The sequence below is a fragment of the Echiichthys vipera genome, assembly GCF_963691815.1.
Source record: "Echiichthys vipera genome assembly, chromosome: 5".
NCBI lineage: Eukaryota > Metazoa > Chordata > Actinopteri > Perciformes > Trachinidae > Echiichthys > Echiichthys vipera.
This window is the reverse complement of record NC_139830.1, coordinates 12,792,057-12,808,609: the sequence shown is the minus strand read 5'-3', so window position 1 is coordinate 12,808,609 and position 16,553 is coordinate 12,792,057. Positions and strand designations below refer to the sequence as shown.

The following is a 16,553-nucleotide window of genomic DNA, read 5'->3' as shown; positions in this document are numbered from 1 at the left end:
CGTTAGTCTGAAAAAACGTATGCGCAAGCTGAAGTTCAACCGTGGCGTTCTGTTGGGATTAAGCTATGAGCAGAAGTCCGCTAGCTGCTAGCAATGAAACACTGCAGCAGTCCAGTTATAACTGAGTCGAGTTATAACCGAGCAGTCTGATGTGTGTAAACAAAGTGAACAGCCTTGCATAATCACTGTGCTCTGGTGCGGTGACTCTGGTGAGTCATGCTGCCCGACCATGCTTCATATTCGCTGTTGATTAGTACTGAGGCTCTGAAGCTCAGACACTGGTATTGAAGACTTTCTTGTCTGGCTTATGGCCAAACTTTCCAACAAATATTACTGAAACCTGTCACTTAACAAACAAATGAAAATAAAGGACTGAACACATAACCTCCTTGGTATTAAACAAGTAAAGCAGCTGTCAATTAAATATAGATTGAGCATTATTCAGCCAAACAACAGATAAACACGTTCTGTTAAACCACCAGGACGTTTTCCTTCCAGTGAACAATATAATTGAGTTCTGTCTGTTTGCTTTAGCTGAGACTGACAGAGTTCAGGTGACAGCTGCATTTTCTGCAGTGTTCCCTCATGCGGGACGGACGTGGTTCATCTAAGTAGCTCCATCCTCTTTCTCCCTTTCTCTACCCCAATGGAGTAAAATTAAATGAGGAACATGAATGTGAACCACAGCAAAGTAAAGAACACCGATCAAACTTTCATACCTCGGCTGAAGATTTTAACCATTTAGGGAGAAAAAAGAAATGGTAGAGAATCAACTCAGTAGACTCTTGCTATATTCGCCTACGACCTATTACTGACAAACTCAGTATGAAACTGTTAAATCGATTTATTTTGCAGTATGCTAGACTAGGCTAAGGCAGTTTTTGAAGGCGGTAAGTAACTGCATTGTGGGACACAGTACTGTAGACAAGGTAGGTTTTGTTGGCATACTGCATGCTACATTTTGGACAAATCAGTGCGTACTGTTCAAGTACAGCCCAGGTGCAGATATCTAGACCCTCAGAGGTCCCTCACAGACTCTAAAGTGGGGTGAGGGATGGCTGGGTTGGGGAGGGTGGGGTTTGTAGCGTACCAGCCTCCAGCAGCATGCGGACAGTGCGTGGGTCATCAGCCAGCGTGGCATAGTGAAGCGCTGAGCAACCACGGAAGCCGGCCCTGCTGCTGAGCCTGCTGCTGAATTCATCCTCTCTGGACACGAGAACTGCAGGTAGGGATACACGGACAGACAAGAAAGATTAGAACAAAAGACTGCTTTTTTTTATTTTGTAGAACGTGCTTTGGTTGGGGGGAAACAAAGCCAAAAAGCCTACTGGTTCATTTGTAAGTACATTTCAAATTCAAGCGTGTTCTTTTAACGACACTAGACTCAAAAAGGCTTTTGGCGAAACGCACTAGTTCCTCAAAGATGGAAACTAGATAGGCACAACTCCAATCCGAGCTGAAAAGATGTTTATGATGAATTAACAAACAACTTTAACAAGAAATGATTGCGCCTTTAAATCCGAACAAACTTTCTTTAATCTATTCACAGTTGATGGCGAGGCTTCAGAGAGTGGGACAGTGTTCACGCTGCAGACTACAAAATTGCCTTTCCTGTTTACAGCTTCAGAAGAGTTGTTCATTTCCACAGATTTAGCTCAACTGTCCGATGTGATAGGAATAATGCGAGTTGTGTTTAGGGTCTCCTTTGCTGTGCTCTTTACTAATAATAGAGAGAGTCTATCTTTCTCGCCTTACGTCTCTTTTTCATAAGAGCACTCATCTCGTGCCACTCCTCCATCATCCAGTTTTTTTTTATTTTTACGCCTCCTTGCTCTCCTCCTTGGTATCCATCAATTCCTTTCATCACTTGCCCTCTCTTCCTCCCTCCCCACTCCCTCTATCCGAATAACTTTGTCTCATCCGTTTCCTGACTTCCTCGCCTCTCCCTCCCTCATCATCCCACCCATTTCCTTCAATCCCTTCCTCCCACCATCACCCCTCCGATTCGAACATCCAAATCTTCTTCCTTCTCCGTCTTTAACCTCTCCCTCACTCTATCCATCGCTGCTCCCTACCTCCTTCCCTTGCTTTCATTGCCTTCCTCCTTTCATTTTTCCTTCCTTCATCAGTCTTTCCCTTCCTCCATCCATCCCACTCTTTTTCTCTATCTCTCTGACAGTCTCTCTCTGCAGTATCTTTGTGTGTGTGTGTGTGTGTGTGTGTGTGTGTGTGTGTGTGTGTGTGTGTGTGTGTGTGTGTGTGTGTGTGTGTGTGTGTGTGTGTGTGTGTGTGTGTGTGTGTGAGAGAGTGAGAGAGAGACAGGGCGGGATAATCATAGCTAACCCAATAAAGCGTCGCACAGGCCCCCCTAGCCCATCCATCAGTGTGCGTCTGGGAAACGCTTCCCCACGCTACGCCGGCCCCACGTGGACCCAAACCTGACAGCCATATAAATGTCTGCAATATACATATCCCATATAAATATGTCTGCAGAACCCCAACACAGACTGGGGTGGGGGTATAGTGTGTGTATGTGTGTGTGTAAGTGTGTGCCATCTTGTTTGTGTGTGCAGCTCGGAAGAAAAACAAATAAAACACACACTACTTGTCACAGAACATAGCAAATAAATAATGCGGAAGAAATGAAACATGTACATATATGCAAATCTTCATGCAAATTATAACGTCTCATAATCTCTGGTTCAACACTTTGGATTCATACGTGTAATATCTCACACACACACACACACACACACACACACACACACACACACACACACACACACACACACACACACACACACACACACACACACACACACACACACACACACACACACACACACACACACACACACACACACACACACACACACACACACACACACACACACACACACACACACACACACACACACACACACACACACTTCTTTTTCTCTCTCACCTTCCAGTGAGTGGATGCCTTTCTCCCGTGAGGTGTCGTAAACGTTGTTGAATTGATCTCCGGCGTTTGGGTCGGCACCGGCTTCGAGCAGAACCTTCACCACACTGGAAAAAACAACAAAAGAAACAGACTCACGTTTAAATACACACAATAATCCTACCTAGAATAGTACAATAAATAGAGTAATAATTCTGCACTTTCAGCCAGCACTACTTAAAGTTATAACCACGTTTACGGGGGCGGCTCTTCTCCTTTCCCAAAATATGTACGTTCGCGTTGTTATACCAACATATATCATGATATAGCACATTTTCTGGGAATTCAATTAAGAAATGGTTTATAGATGAAGCGTATGAGGGTCACCCGTTTTTTTTTTGGTGAATCCAGTGAATTAAAAAACAAAAAAAGGTTCTTCATCACATTTATGCAAAAACAGTGTCAAAAAGCACCTTTTTAATTTAAAACCGTGCCCACAATGAACTAAACTACTTCAGTAAAATCAGCTTGCAGTATGTGTTGTCAATAGTGCTGGGCGATAGGTCATTTATATCTCGATTACAACAAGTATATTTTGTATACTCCTGTGTGAATTACATACTCTACAAATGGAAAGTACAGAGTATTTTCTCATTTTATTAAGAACATTAGTGCACAGCAGTTTCAAGTACAATGAACGAAAAACAAATGTTTTTTCCAGCTAAACACTGACTATGTTTACATGCGCGCACACAAACACCAAAACTGCAACCTTCAAATATCCTCAAACTATTTCCTCAAACTATTTCAAATAACTTTTGAAAGTTAGTGTGTGCATGCTATTATCAATTCAGACGACGCAATTGTAAATCACGATATCTAATTTTATCACGATACGAATAAAGACAATTGAAAAAACTGACTGACCATAAATAAAACACTAATTGTCTAATTGCCCAAATCTAACGAAGCCTTGCGGTGTCCTAAAATCAGAGGAAAGCATGTGTCAGACAGGAAGTAGACGAGATTTGCTTCCTTCACGTCGTTAAACAGAATCTTTAACAAAGTTTCTCCCGTCCTCACAATTTGAAAACAAACATGCTGTACGCAGATATAAATACAACTCTTCCACCTGATTTACTTCCATTGCTAGTGTGTCCGTTATGGTGGATACACTCCAATGGGCGCTCCCCTCCTTCACCACACAGTAGTCTGCTTTGTAACATGTACATATGTGTACATTGAAGGGGCAAGGGTCGGGCCTGTTTCCGGCGGCGTTGGGGGGTTGGGCGGGGGTCTGTGTGTTTGTGCGTATCCCTTCATTGGAGCGTACCGCCTTATAGAACAAACACCAGTACCTCGGCAACACCACTCACTGTGACCCAGCGGACATTCCAGGTACCGTCTCTCCGTCTACAGAACACACTCGCTTTACATTTACCACCATGAACGTGTGCGATGGCTTTGACATTGAGCCGCAGAAACAAAAAAATAGTCAGCTAGTCTGTGCCCGCTGAGAGCGAGAACGGGGGCGATGGCCGAAACATGAACCCTGCCAGTACGCTGCTGGCTGCCATTAAACCTGTTACTACGTAATGCAGCCCTGGGAGGGAGTGATGGATCGTTTGCAGCTAAATGGTTATGGCAGGGGGCCTGAGAGGGTTTAAATGGAGGAGAATTATTATTCATAGGTGGATGAGCTGGACTCCTCTTTTGGATCAACTACATTTGACCATGTAACAGGCAAATGGCACGAGATAGGACCTCAGGAAGGATGGCGCGACTTCTCAAATCAACTCTGATATTTACATCACACAGTCAATTTAAAGGTGCGAAATAGTAACAAACAGTAAAGGGAAATCTGAAGATATTGTAACACTACATGATATATATTAAAAACATAAAACATTTGAGAACAGGCTGAAGCAGTACAGTATCCAAAGCACGTATCGGGAAATTAATGACTCAGTTCATTTTTTCAAGATTAATTTCGCTATAAAATGTTCATCAGAAAATATTGGAAAATGCCTATTTTAATTTTCCAGAGCCTCAGGTGTGGCATTCAAATCGCTAAACCCGAAGATACTTGTGTACTATTAGACATGATAAAGAAATGTATAAAAGCTTCACATTTGAGAATCTGGAACCAGCAAATTTCTGGCATATTTGCATTAAAAAAAAAACAACAACCGAAACTATCAATTGTAAATCAAAACATTCAGTGACTAAGATTGCTGGATTAATACTGAATATAATAACTATAGTAATTATTATTATCAAAGATAGTGTGACTTGTTGCTGCTCATGGGGGAATTATTGAGTCTCTGTTAATTTTGACCTATTCTACATGTAAAGTGTCTTGAGATAACCTTTGCTATGATTTGGCACTAATTTATCTAATAATCAGATCTAAATGGATTCTGGCACCAGCACAGAATCAAAAATCACAGTAAAGTGTATCAGCAGAACAAATGGGAAAAAAAACAGTGATAATAATAATGAGATGAAATTTCCAGTCATGTCAAAGTAGTAGACTTTGGTAGTTGTCACTACAGAACATGTGTGTTCCTGTGGGAGAGCGAGGCTGAGAACAGCCCGGCCAGGTCTTTGTGTCTGACCTTGCTGAGGGGGTATAAAGGACTATCGGGGGGTCCCCTTTTGTTACTGTATCACTGCAGCAGGGGGGCCGTGACCCACAGAGTGCTCTCCTGTCACCCTTGCAAGCACTTCTACAAACACACCGATGCATCCTCCGAGACACACATACAGACACACACACAAACTCAAACTGTGGCTGGTCACACGAGGCTGGGCAGGACTGTGTGAAGAAATGAGATGGTCTGAAAAAAACAGGGGTTAATGGCATCAGAGAGGTAAACACGAAAGGGATAAAGAGAGGAAAACTGCAGAGGAGGAGGAGGAGAGGATGAAAGGAGGGAAGTGCAACTAAAAAGATGAAAGAGAGAGATTTAATTATACAGGATAGTGCGAAAAATAATGAGCTTTTGAAAACAGTTGATAGTTTTACTAATCAACTGATGATCAAGTGGCTAACTTTATTTGGGACATTTAGGAGGAGGGTTGCAGCACTAATTTGAGGCCAAACTGAAGGCATGCAAAGGTTAATTAGGTTAAACTCCCATTTTTAAAGGAGTGGGGCCAAAAGTTAAAATTACAGACCTCCGAACATAATCTCATAAGTTCTGAAACAAGGTTATCTGTGAATTACAACATTATTTTACCTTCATAGCTAAACTGAGACAAAATGTGTGTGTTAAATGAGGAGGGAGTTATCTAGCTGCTCGTCTCCAGATTTTTTTCCTCATTGTGTTTTGCATTTTTTTCCTTTCGTCTTGCTCGAGAACATTTCAACAGATGCGTAAAAAACGTGGACCAGTTAAAAAAGGACCAGGGTTCCTCCACCTTTTCCAAAGTCAAATTCGAACACTTCTCAAGTATCTCATTTCAAGGTGCATTTTCATGCTTTTCCAGCACATTGCAGCTGTGGTAAACTACATATTTGTATACAGCATATTCAGTATAGTTATGGCACTTACTCATCACGTTAAATTAGATGTTATTGTGCTATAAACAACCAAAACTGTGTTTCCTACAAAGAGGTGACAAACTAAAGGTAACCAACCTTTCATGTTTGTAAATAGACTGATAAAGCTGCAATGATGAGTCGACTAATAGATCAACAGAATTATAATCACCAACTATTTTGATGATCTTTTAATCATCAAAAGTCATAGTTCATGCAAAAATGTCAGAAAATGCTGTTTTCAGTCTCTCAAATGTGGAGTGCTCTGTATGCCATCCCATATAACATAAGCACTTTTCACACCTTGAAAACACCAAACTAAAGATGTCCAGCACCCGTACAAACCCTGAAGGACGTTCTCTCCGCTCTACCACCATCCAGCTCTTGTATCACGATCTTGAAATAATAACCTGTGTTTGCTTAACAAGTCGGTGCTGAGGCTGGTAGATTTAACCCTCCGGCTCATGCCAAGGTTTTTGCCAGCAAAGGTGACTGGTGTTACTGCTGGGGGCTGGTGTTAGTTTTCCCCATCCTGCCCTGGAGGGAAGACAGGAAATGGACACTTCCGTCTCTCCTGTGCTATAATAGACACCCGAGCCGAACTGACCATCCATGTCTCGGACCACCTGGCCCAGACGCTGGACCTCACTTGACCTCATCTCACCTGGTGCACACCTGGGGTCAGATAGATGCCAGGAAGAGAAGTTCACCGCACTTTTTTGTTGTCAATACGCAATTTTATTAAGATGTGTTTTCTTCCAAGTATTTTCTTTCAATATTAACTTTCTTTAAAGGGAGCGCTCGTCTGTTGCTCTGCCTGAGGTTTCTTCCCCTTTTTTCTGTTCATCCTTATTCTGATCGGGACTCTAAGGACTGAGGGTGTCTTATTGTCAGATCGTGAAGACCCTGGAGCCAAATTTGTGTTTTGTGATATTTACAAAAAAAATGGACTTGACCTTGCCATGCTGTCCTTTGGAAAGCCATTTACACCATGGCATCACAACTTGAACAGTTGCAATTGTGCACAAATAAAATCTGCTAAATCTGTATTTTTCCCCATCCCTCATCAGGTCATCCAGACAACATTACTAGACACATTTCTTTGACTACAGCTCAAAGTGTGAAATGAAGCCAACGGAAAAATCTCCTCTAATATCTGCTTTGAAGCATTTAAGAAGCCTTATTATTTAATTAAACCCCTGTCAGTATTTCTGTGTAACATCAGCTGTGAGAAAGTCCAGCTTTCAACTTCTATTACTCTCTGCCGTTGCACGATTGCTTTGTAGCTGTAAAATTTTAAAAAAGGAGCACTGTATTCTTATGACAATCACTTCTTTGTAGAAAACTGTACATTGTACAAATGTTGAAAATAATTACATGGAAACCCATTAATGTGGTTTTAATGTGGTATTGTAGAGAATAATCTTAAACTTAAAAAAACAAATCAATGCCCATCTAAGGGAATATTGTTTCAGTGCAGTGAGACGAGCACATGTAAGAAATAATGATACATGATAACTGATTGCGTCAGTGGATCAAGCTGCTTACCATCACAATTGTGTTGTATCGTGACCAAATGATGAGAATATTTTACTGGGAACTCTCTCTGAATTTCACCACTATTCAGTCGACTTAATCCCGGTCCCAAACCCTTAATCCCCCTCCACATCTAAACTATTCTCTTCTCTCTTTCCCAACAAGCCACTCGTCCTCTCGTTCCATCGTCCCTCGGCTTTCCCCTCGTTCTGTCCCCCCTCCCTTCCTCCCTCCCATCCCATCGAGTCACTCGGCCGACAGGTCGGAACGGTCAACAGGCGTTACACTCGGCTGAACAGTCATTGTGCACGTGAATGTGGCGAGGGAGGGATGGAGGGAGAGAAAGAGAGATGGAGATGGGTATTGTGCGTTAAAGAGTGCAAATAGTGGGCCAGGCCCTGCGCCTCCCCGATTTACCCTCACATCAAAGCTAAGCAAACACACGCCCACCGATGTCTCACCCTTAATTCTTACATGCAGCCCTCTACTCCACCCCTGATTCTCTCACACGGACGCACCTCGACCCCTGAACACCACAGAGGCTGCCTGCAGGAACGCTACGCCGAGAAACGATCAGAGTCCGCGGCTCCCGCTGACAGAGCACTGTGGTGAAATCACAGTGATCACTTATGCTCCAGGAAAATATAAATGCAGTGTGAGGGAGGGGTGAAGTTATTCAACAATAAGATCCATGCTGACATTCTCGCTACAGGCTAGACCTTGTCCATGAGTGATGTTCCCTGTGTTTTCACTTAACGGCTGCAAATAAAGTTGTGTGTGACTGAGTAATAGGCAGTTGGCCTGTAAGATATTTGGTATAAACTTCCCTTGTGTGTGCGCGTCTGTGTTTTTGTGTGAGACGCGCGTGACTGATGTGTGTGAACCGGTGTTCTGTCTTCCCTGCAGCAGTGACGGCTCACTGGGGGGTTAGAAGACGGGATTAAACACAGAGGAGTGTCACTGCCTTGCTGAGTTATAGCACTCATAACACACACACACACACACACACACACACACACACACACACACACACACACACACACACACACACACACACACACACACACACACACACACACACACACACACACACACACACACACACACACACACACACACACACACACACACACACACACACACACACACACACACACACACACACACACACACACACACACACACACACACACACACACACACACACACACGTACTGCAGCTCAAACATCACCACAAAGTGAAATAATCAAAGCACATGATCGTATTTGTCTCAGAGGGTGAGTTACAGACCAGACTGTGACTAGATGTGCAGTGTGCAAATAACAATCATTTTCATTAACAAGTATCGTCTAATTGTCTATAAAATGGCAGAAAATTGTAAACATTGTTCATCACAATGTCCAGGTGCCCACCGTGATGTCTACAAAACGCTTATTTTACTTACAATCAAGTAGAAGCAGCAAATTCTCCCATTTGAGGAGCTGGAACCAGCAAATGTTTGGCTTTATTTTTTCTTAATAAATTACTTCAACTATTAACTTTTAACCACAATTGTTGCCAATAAACTTTCTGTCAGTCAACTAATTGATTAAGCTCTTTATCACTTCACACAATAACTTTATAGAAATATTTTATTGGAAGATTTTAATCTTTAATACAGAAAAGAGTCTAAAGTTTGAAATTCTACACTACAGTGCAGAAACATTACTTGACCCCAGGAAAACCATTTGGTCTGACAAACTTTAATTTCTCTCACATTTCTAAACCTAAATGGCGCAGATGTTTTGTATTTTAGCACCATTAATACAAACTATTTTACAAACTCCAGGAGCAAGCCACTGTCACCCTGAGATTTAAAGTAAGTTAATTTGAAGCTTATTTCATATTCAAATTTCACATTATGCTTCTCACGAACACATGAGGCCCTTTAACAAAAAAAAAAAGTGACCACACAGTCCTGATGGAGAAAAAAAGAAAAAAGAAAGGCAGCTAAATTGGATTTGGCCCGGCCTTAACCTCGGCCCCTCTCTGTGCTGTGTGTGTTCTGGGGGCCAGGAGGCTAATTTAATTTGTTGGACAGAGAGATGGGGGAACAGGGGAAGACCGTCTGTCGGTCTGAAAGTCGCGCTTTGCACTTCTAAAGACCTACTGTAACAACTGGAGCGGGGGACACGGATGACATATGCTCACATACCGACTCATGCGGACAGCTGAAAAACACTACATTACTGTTACACAGGCTCAGCAGGGAGGGCATCTCAGAACTGTCACACACACACACACACACACACACCTGTGTTGTCGGTTCATGGCAGCCACCATGAGAGCGGTCCAACCTAGACGGTGGCGGTGGTTTGGGTCGACACCCTCTTTTACCAGCCTGATGGGAAAAAGGAAAAGAAACGTGGTCATAACTTAACATCACTTTCTACAGTGGTGGTATTAATATGATCGTAATAGGAGTGTTCTGTTAGTAACACGCACATACTGAGATAAAATGATGCCTGAATAAAGATTTGGTCTCGCTTAAAAAAAGGGAAAGAATGCACATGTGAACGCACAAGTGTTAAAACAAGAGATATGGCTGTCCAGCTGTTGTGCGACTGTATCAAAGACTTGCCTTGTGTCTCTATCTGACACACACACACTTGCTCCTTGACCGCTTAATGTGTCTGTGGGTGTGTTAAAGCCAGGTGTGTGATCAGTTTTCTGCCCGAGGGTATGACATCAGGTAGCGGAGCGCCACAGTCCTTATAAATGTGTGTGTGCGTGTGTGTGTAAGTGATCCGTCTGCCGTCTCGTGTGCTGAGCAGGCAGACAGTGTGTGTGTTGACAGTCAACATGGTGGCCTATCTGCTCTGCACTCAGCTCTGACGCTCCCTGGCTCTGTTTTCACTGCATGCAGCATCAGGGTTTGGACTCACGTCATCACTACAGTTACATGCGAGCTTTTCAGGGAGCAGTTACTTTTTTGTTTCAGTCAAAACTGAGCAGCTCCTTTTATATTGTTTTGAATTAAATTGATGTTTTATTACCGTGTTTTATGTCGCATTCATTATCATAACTATTGTTTTATTGATGGTGATACATTGTTGTTATTGTTTTTATGATTAAAACTCACATGATTCTGAAGTTGGAGCTTTAGTAGAATCATAAATTCACAACAGAAAATAATGGATGGAAAATAAACGTGCATGACGAGGGGGCTCACAGAGCTGTCGTCTCTACAAACAGGCGTGACCCTACGCTCAGAGTGATATTCAGGCTGTTTTTGGTTACATTTTCTGTATATTTCAAGTGTATGACTGATGTATGTTCTTAGTATTGCAGAGAAAGAACAACACTTGAAGCGTCAAGAATATCTGTAAATCCTGCAATGAAAGCAGACCATAAGAATTAGTTAACCAGCTTCAAAAAATGTGGGTTTTACTGTGAGCTACACAATCACAGCATCAAGCTAGGCTGCAATAAAGCTGGAAGAGGGGGATATTAACTATTTTAACAAATAACATTTTCAAATCTAAAAATACTGAGCTAAGAGCAGCTTCCATCCCTAAAATGTTAGCATTGTTATCAGACTACATGAACCCTCCTCAGTGGAAGCTGCTTTTCATGATAAAGCCTGGGTCTCATGACAGCACATCAACTTCATACGCACCTTCCAGTGTTTCAAAGATATCACAAGATTCATTCACCACACTTGTAGCGCAACTGCTTCTCTCAAGTCTGTGGGAAAACGGGACTTCTGTCTCGTCCGCTGCCTCTCAGCAGACACACCCTGACACTCTACCACTTCTATAAACTAAACCAAAAGCACTTAACACATCTGCGAGGCGCTGACTTGCCGACTGTCTCACTGCACTCTCACCTACACCATCTGCCACATGGGTACAGGTAACCCAAGCCAGTAAAAGGAGACACACATGGATAAACACATGAACGCTGCACTCATGTACACTGATACAAATACTCAAACGACACACTGTACACACACATGTACTGATTCAACATGAACGTTATTATTGCCCAGCACTGAGGAGCATGACTGACGGGAAATCCAACCAACATTATGAAGTGCTAAGTGTTTGTCTGTCCTTTATGTGAATATAGGTAATAATATATTAGGCTCTTTGGTATTGCATCACAAGCAGAACTTCCACACAACATAATAGGATCATGACCCTTTGTCTTCAGTGTCCAGTTCAGTCTGCTTTCATTAGCCCCTTTCACACAGCCTGCTCAAACCGAGACTGGTGTATGAAAGGTATAAATACAGAATGAAGAGACATAGTTGTTGTGCCTTTGCGCTGGCAGCGGAGGTAGTCACAGAGCCGCTACGGAGCCAAACCAACATGTGTGAACGGGGGAAAGTCGACAGGGTGGAACTACATGCGGTAGTGATGGGCGAGTCGTGACAAAGCGGTTCTGAATAGCCTAAGTTATTAATGTACAGAAACGTTAAGTTCTATAATCCTAGTTCTCTTCCCTCTCTCTCTTTCTCAAACACACAAGTAATGCAGTGCTGAGTCCGTCTCTGTCCTCTCTACTGACAGAATGCTTGCGTTGTGTTATGTGAAATCACACACTGGGGTGGCATTACGCCATCTACGCTTAGTTAAGTGTGAAAAAAGGTGAGCCGGGGTAACAGCGCGGCCCTCATTACAGAGCTAATGTGGAATGTCTGTGTGAAAGAGGCTTTAGTTACTCAAGATGTGTAATGCAATATTATCTGCAGAACAGATGGGACCAAGAAGTACAGTAAGTCCTGAGCTCCTTTCTGGGTGGCTCTGGTTGACTTTCTCTGAGAGTGCAGGGAAATTGTAAGAGACAAGGGGGCATTTTAACCTTTAAGAAGAAACGGTAATGCAAAGTGAGAGGAAAAAAATATTTTAAAAGCTTCATATCGGAGGGAGGCGAACAAATCACATATATCCAACACACCATGAACGGAGCTCTGACTGGAAAGTGCAGCATCCACCCTGCAAACACACATTTACACACACAAATGGTGCTCTTCTTCCACCTGGTGGTTTTAGTTGGAATTACAAATTTTCTTAACTGATCCTCGCTGTTCTCGTAACGGGCCTCTGCAGATGATCTGATTTACACAAGGCTAAAGATCTTATCATTAGGCTTATTTCTACTAACCACAGCCCATTACAGGTTGACAGTAGTTGACTAATTTGTTGCTTTTGGTCTTGATCAAGCTGATTTTTCTTTTTTTCATGCTCTTTTCATGCCGAATAACTTATTTCCAAGAAACTTATGAGCACATCTCTGGTAAACACAACATTTAAAATGAACAAATTTTTCTGTTCAGTCTTAGTTGACTAAGAATGTGTTTAATCGAGGACGGCCCGAGTTGACAGAGACATTATACCGCAAAGATCACTGTGGATGGAACCACTCATGCTTTCAAGTAAATGGAGTTTAATGCTGTCCAGGCTGAGAGAGTGTCATAATTTTGTCTATTTTTGCCTCAGTACCTTGTGTGTGTGTACACTATTAAAATCAATGGAAGAGGATAGAGTCTCTGTCCTTTGATAATATACAGTAGATATCATGGAAAATAAGTCATTTCATTTAGCACATACAAAGAAAATGATATTTAACAATTACATATATTAAAATAAAAACCCTAAAACATCTAAATCATATGATGTTTGTGATGTGAGGATGAACAATATCACAAAGCTCTGCCGATTCCAAAATATTTTTTACTAACAGGAAATACTGTATCTTTATACATTTGAGCAAACAAGAACAGATCTAGTTCCCAATGTTGTTTCTCCTTTAATATTAAGCAGGAATAGCATGCATACTTCTCCACAGAACATTTAACTCAACCAAGATTCATCATGCCTAAGTGTGTGTGCGTGTGTGTGCGTGTTTGTGTTTGTGTGTGTGTGTGTGTTTGTGTGTGCGTGTGTGTGTGTGCGTGTGTATGTGTGTGTGCGGTACCTCGCCACATCTTCAGAGTTATTGGTCCTGGCTGCCTCCAGAAGAGCATCACCTTGTTATTGCAAAAACAGATACAGAAAACAGAAGAATACAGAAACTTGAGCAAACATTAGCAATTTGGGGTTTTTACCAATTCTGTTGTTTTTTTTAAAAACCCAAACAAATCCCCCAGTATTTTCTTAACTCAGTTGAACACTATGATACTATACTTACTGTTGTGTATATACCTTGTTTTGGAGTTATTCATTTATTATTAGTTGGTGCTGTTTAGTTTAGTATTCTGTTTAGTGTGTAGTTAGTTTTGATTATTCTAAGTCAATGTATTTGATTTCATTATGATTAGATTACTATTATAGTATATAGTATATATGTAACTAGTATTGTAGTTTATTATTTGTTTAGTTTAGGTGTTTCTTGTTTATTATTTGTGTTTTGTCTCATTCAGGCACATTAGGGGGGCACCTGAAATCATATAGGTAGGCTGTCGTTAGGGGACCAGTATGCACCTGGGTGGGCAAAAGGTTTTTTACCGGAGCAGGAGAAGCACCTGATTTTTCTTTGTTCTTTGTTTGCTCGCTTTTTGGTGAAATAAACCACTTTTTTTTTTTGTTCAATCTCGATATTTTGTTTGAAAATTGTTTTTTTTACCAAGCCCGTACAGCGAAACCCATGGTGCAAGAGTGGCCCTTTGATTTGTATGATTTAAAACTTTTATTTGTTTGACCGCTAAGACACTGTGTATTGAAAAATGTCTTCTGCATGGTTTTTCACTTTTATATGTTGTCATTAATCTGTGGTGTACCGTGGGAGCACCCTAAATTCCGTTGTACTGTACCTTGTGCAATGAAAATAAAGGCTATCTATCTATTTTGTAAAAATGTGCAAAAAAAGGTGGTGGCCCTCTACCTAAAAGTCCCCATAGTCAGTGACCTGTCTCTGGCTACTAATGTCCCCGGAAATGTCGCCAGTTTTCACTGTGACTGAAAGATCCGGAGACGGAATATAGGAAAAAATGAAAACACACTTAAATGTTGACCAAACAACATGTATAGTTGTACACCCTACTTCTCACAGGCCAAAGCCACAGTGGTTAGACATCTCCAGGTCAAAAGATAAGGAAGCATAATAGATTCAAGTTTTATAAAAAATCAGAAAAAATATATTATTTAAAACAAGCCTTGTGATACATGAGGAATATTAGTCTTTTTGTTGCACAACTGTATCAAACTGACTTAAAACTGGTCATGTTTTGGAGGTTTTTACGCCTCTGAACCAAAAATGTCCCCGGGTTTTGTCTACCTTTGTTGTCAGTGTCTTTCTTCAGGCAGAAGGCCGCGGCTGCAGCAGACAGCAGACCGACGGAGGCGGCTCCTGCCCGGGTGGCTCCTCCACCTGTCCCCGAGCCCTCACCTCCGCCGCTCTGCCCGCTCTCCTCCCAGTACTGGTTGTTGTTGCGCCCCCTGTTGGCCAGAGCCGCCCACGAGCTGCGGCGGTTCTCCAGGTTGGACAGCCACCTAGGGGCGAGATGGTGGTACTGCACCGACGGGCTCACACTGGCACCAGCGGTCTCCTCGGCTAAAATCCCCCTCCTGGAGACCCGGGAGGTGGACACGATGGGGTTGCGGTTGATCTCCGCCGGTGTCTCGCGGATGTTCTGGCGTGAGACACCGCTCGCGCTGGTCTGCAGCACGCGGCTGCACGGTGACAGGCTGCGCGACCTTCGCGCAACGAGCCTGGTGGGGACGGATGATAACATGGCGATGAACTCACCGACAACGAGGCGGGAGGTGAAACTCTCGGTTTGGCAGTGAGTCCAGAAGGAAACGGAAACCCCACAGTCCGGGACACCGCGGTGGTTCAGATGTAACGGCCGTTAAACCTCAGTTTCCAGGGAGACACTGTGACAACCATCGAGACCAAAACAACCGCTTCACCTCATCGTAGCCATGGATGTCACCAGAACGCGCGGGGCATTCTGGGAAATGTTGTTTTACTGGAAACTTCTGTCAGGCGTTTATGTATGACGAGCTGTTTATCACACCGCATTGAGGTATTTGCTTAAATATCTGATCTTGCTAAATAACAAAAATAAAGTAATTATGAAACGTGTTGCCCTGAAGCCCCTGTTTGAACTATCTATTATTTATTATTTATTTTTAGTTAGTATTTATTTAATTGCTTGATTTATTTATTTATTATGTCACCAATGTGCTGTTTATTGTATACCTTGTATTTTTGTACATTTGAATTGTTCAATAAAAAAACTGCAGTGAAGTATTCAGACATTGTATTCATTTTTAAAGTGGACTGTTTTTTTTATTGAAAAGATTCAATATAAACGTTAATTTTCTTCGTTATTCCAGAGTTATACACAACACCAAACATGTATTTTCTAAATGTAGAAACAATAATATAAATGTAAATGTACAAAGACATTAAAACAGAAACAGAAATGAAGAACAACACAAACACATATGGGGAGTGCTGCCTAACCGAAGGGAGTTCATTTGAAATGCCAAAATAATAAAATAGTTTTTCCCGATTTATTATTTTTGAGTTTTAAGCTTTCCACAGTGGTCAAATATGAT

The 16,553-nt window shown here is 42.1% G+C and overlaps 1 protein-coding gene across 1 annotated transcript in view; it reads right to left on the bottom strand.

Moving 5' to 3' along the window:
* Positions 1 to 15,904, bottom strand: part of clpb (ClpB family mitochondrial disaggregase) — a 37,103-nt gene extending 21,199 nt beyond the window's left edge. Inside the window, exons 1-5 of the mRNA XM_083914611.1 lie at positions 15,265 to 15,904; positions 13,966 to 14,017; positions 10,298 to 10,384; positions 2,948 to 3,051; positions 1,091 to 1,219 (exon numbers count right to left, since the gene is read on the bottom strand). Of these exons, the coding sequence (XP_083770737.1) occupies positions 1,091 to 1,219; positions 2,948 to 3,051; positions 10,298 to 10,384; positions 13,966 to 14,017; positions 15,265 to 15,721 (829 nt within the window). The 5' untranslated portion in view covers positions 15,722 to 15,904. The remainder of the gene's footprint in view (positions 1 to 1,090; positions 1,220 to 2,947; positions 3,052 to 10,297; positions 10,385 to 13,965; positions 14,018 to 15,264) is intronic.
* Between the last annotated feature and the right edge of the window lie 649 nt (positions 15,905 to 16,553).